The sequence below is a fragment of the Ichthyophthirius multifiliis genome, assembly GCF_000220395.1.
Source record: "Ichthyophthirius multifiliis unplaced genomic scaffold scaff_1120509250164, whole genome shotgun sequence".
NCBI lineage: Eukaryota > Ciliophora > Oligohymenophorea > Hymenostomatida > Ichthyophthirius > Ichthyophthirius multifiliis.
Window position 1 is genome coordinate 1 of NW_004087025.1, and position 1614 is coordinate 1614.

Consider the following 1614-nt stretch of genomic DNA (forward strand, 5'->3'; position numbering starts at 1 on the left):
TGACGCTTTTTTAAAATCGTTTGGAATTACGGAATTTGAAATTTATGCTTTTGAGTGTATGCCTTAATGTGCTAAATGTAATAACGATACTTCTTGTAGTTCTTGTTTTGATGGCTAGTATTTAAATATAGATAATTGTTAAAATTGTGGTATTGCGTAATGCTAAAAATGTAAAGATGGAATTTCTTGTGATTTATGTTAAAGTGGATATTTTTATAACAATTCTTAATGTATTTCTTCATGCCCAAAAGGAAAATATGCAGATGCTTCAACAAGAATTTGTTAGGATTGTAATAGTAAATGTGCAACTTGTTCTAATGCAACCGATTGCGATACATGTTTTGAGAATAGGGTTGGAACTGCTTGTGGATGCCCTGCTTATAACTATGATAATTTGAATTACAGATAAGCTTGTATCGAATGCTCTACTATATCTATTGGATGCTCTACTTGTAATGCTACTACATGCTAAGCATGTTTATCGCCGAATTTTTTAGATGGTAATTCATGTGTAATAACCTGTCCTGCAGGTAAATGGCCAAATACGGCAAACAAATAATGTACAGCTTGCTTATTTAAATGTGCAACCTGCTCTAATGCAACCAATTGCGATACATGTTTTGGGAATAGGGTTGTAACTACTTGTGAATGCCCTGCTTATAGCTATAATAATTTGAATTACAGATAAGCTTGTATCGAATGCTCTACTATATCTATTGGATGCTCTACTTGTAATGCTACTACATGCTAAGCATGTTTATCGCCGAATTTTTTAGATGGTAATTCATGTGTAATAACCTGTCCTGCAGGTAAATGGCCAAATACGGCAAACAAATAATGTACAGCTTGCTTATTTAAATGTGCAACCTGCTCTAATGCAACCGATTGCGATACATGTTTTGGGAATAGGGTTGGAACTACTTGTGAATGCCCTGCTTATAGCTATAATAATTTGAATTACAGATAAGCTTGTATCGAATGCTCTACTATATCTATTGGATGCTCTACTTGTAATGCTACTACATGCTAAGCATGTCTATCAACGCATTTTTTAGATGGAAATTCATGTGTAATAGCCTGTCCTGCAGGTAAATGGGGAAATACGGCAAATAGATAATGTACAGCTTGCTTATTTAAATGTGCAACCTGCTCTAATGCAACCGATTGCGATACATGTTTTGGGAATAGGCTTCCTTAATAATGTGATTGTCCTTAATATTCTTATGATCCTAATATTTTCAATTAAGCCTGTACTATATGTTCTACTTTTTCAGCTGGATGTGTTACATGCAGTTCAACGGAATGTCTTACATGCCAAACTCCTTAATATTTTTAATTAAACTAAAAATAAAATAATGCGATTCATGCTTAAATATAATGACTAATATGCATTTTAGTTTTGATTTTTTAGATTTAATTATAGATTTTGACTATTATTATACTAATTTGTAAATTGATCTTAATATCTCTAATTTAGATTTCTAAAGTTATTCTTCTTAATTATAATTTACAAATTAACTTTGTATAGAAACATTGGACTAAAATTTTATTACTTCTAAATTGTAAGGAAATATTTTATGTTCTTTTGATAGATATTTAAAAACACTTACACTT

The 1614-nt window shown here is 31.2% G+C and overlaps 1 protein-coding gene across 1 annotated transcript, besides 1 other annotated feature; it reads left to right on the plus strand. All coding sequences in view use genetic code 6, as the record gives it.

Moving 5' to 3' along the window:
- Positions 1 to 58: 58 nt before the first annotated feature.
- Positions 59 to 1381, plus strand: IMG5_052660 (leishmanolysin family protein, putative; the record flags this gene model as incomplete). The annotated part of the gene is made up of 2 exons (XM_004037383.1): positions 59 to 338; positions 567 to 1381. The coding sequence occupies 2 exons, from the start codon at positions 59 to 61 to the stop codon at positions 1379 to 1381; spliced, it is 1095 nt and encodes a 364-aa protein (XP_004037431.1).
- Positions 298 to 1189: a microsatellite.
- Positions 1382 to 1614: the final 233 nt, after the last annotated feature.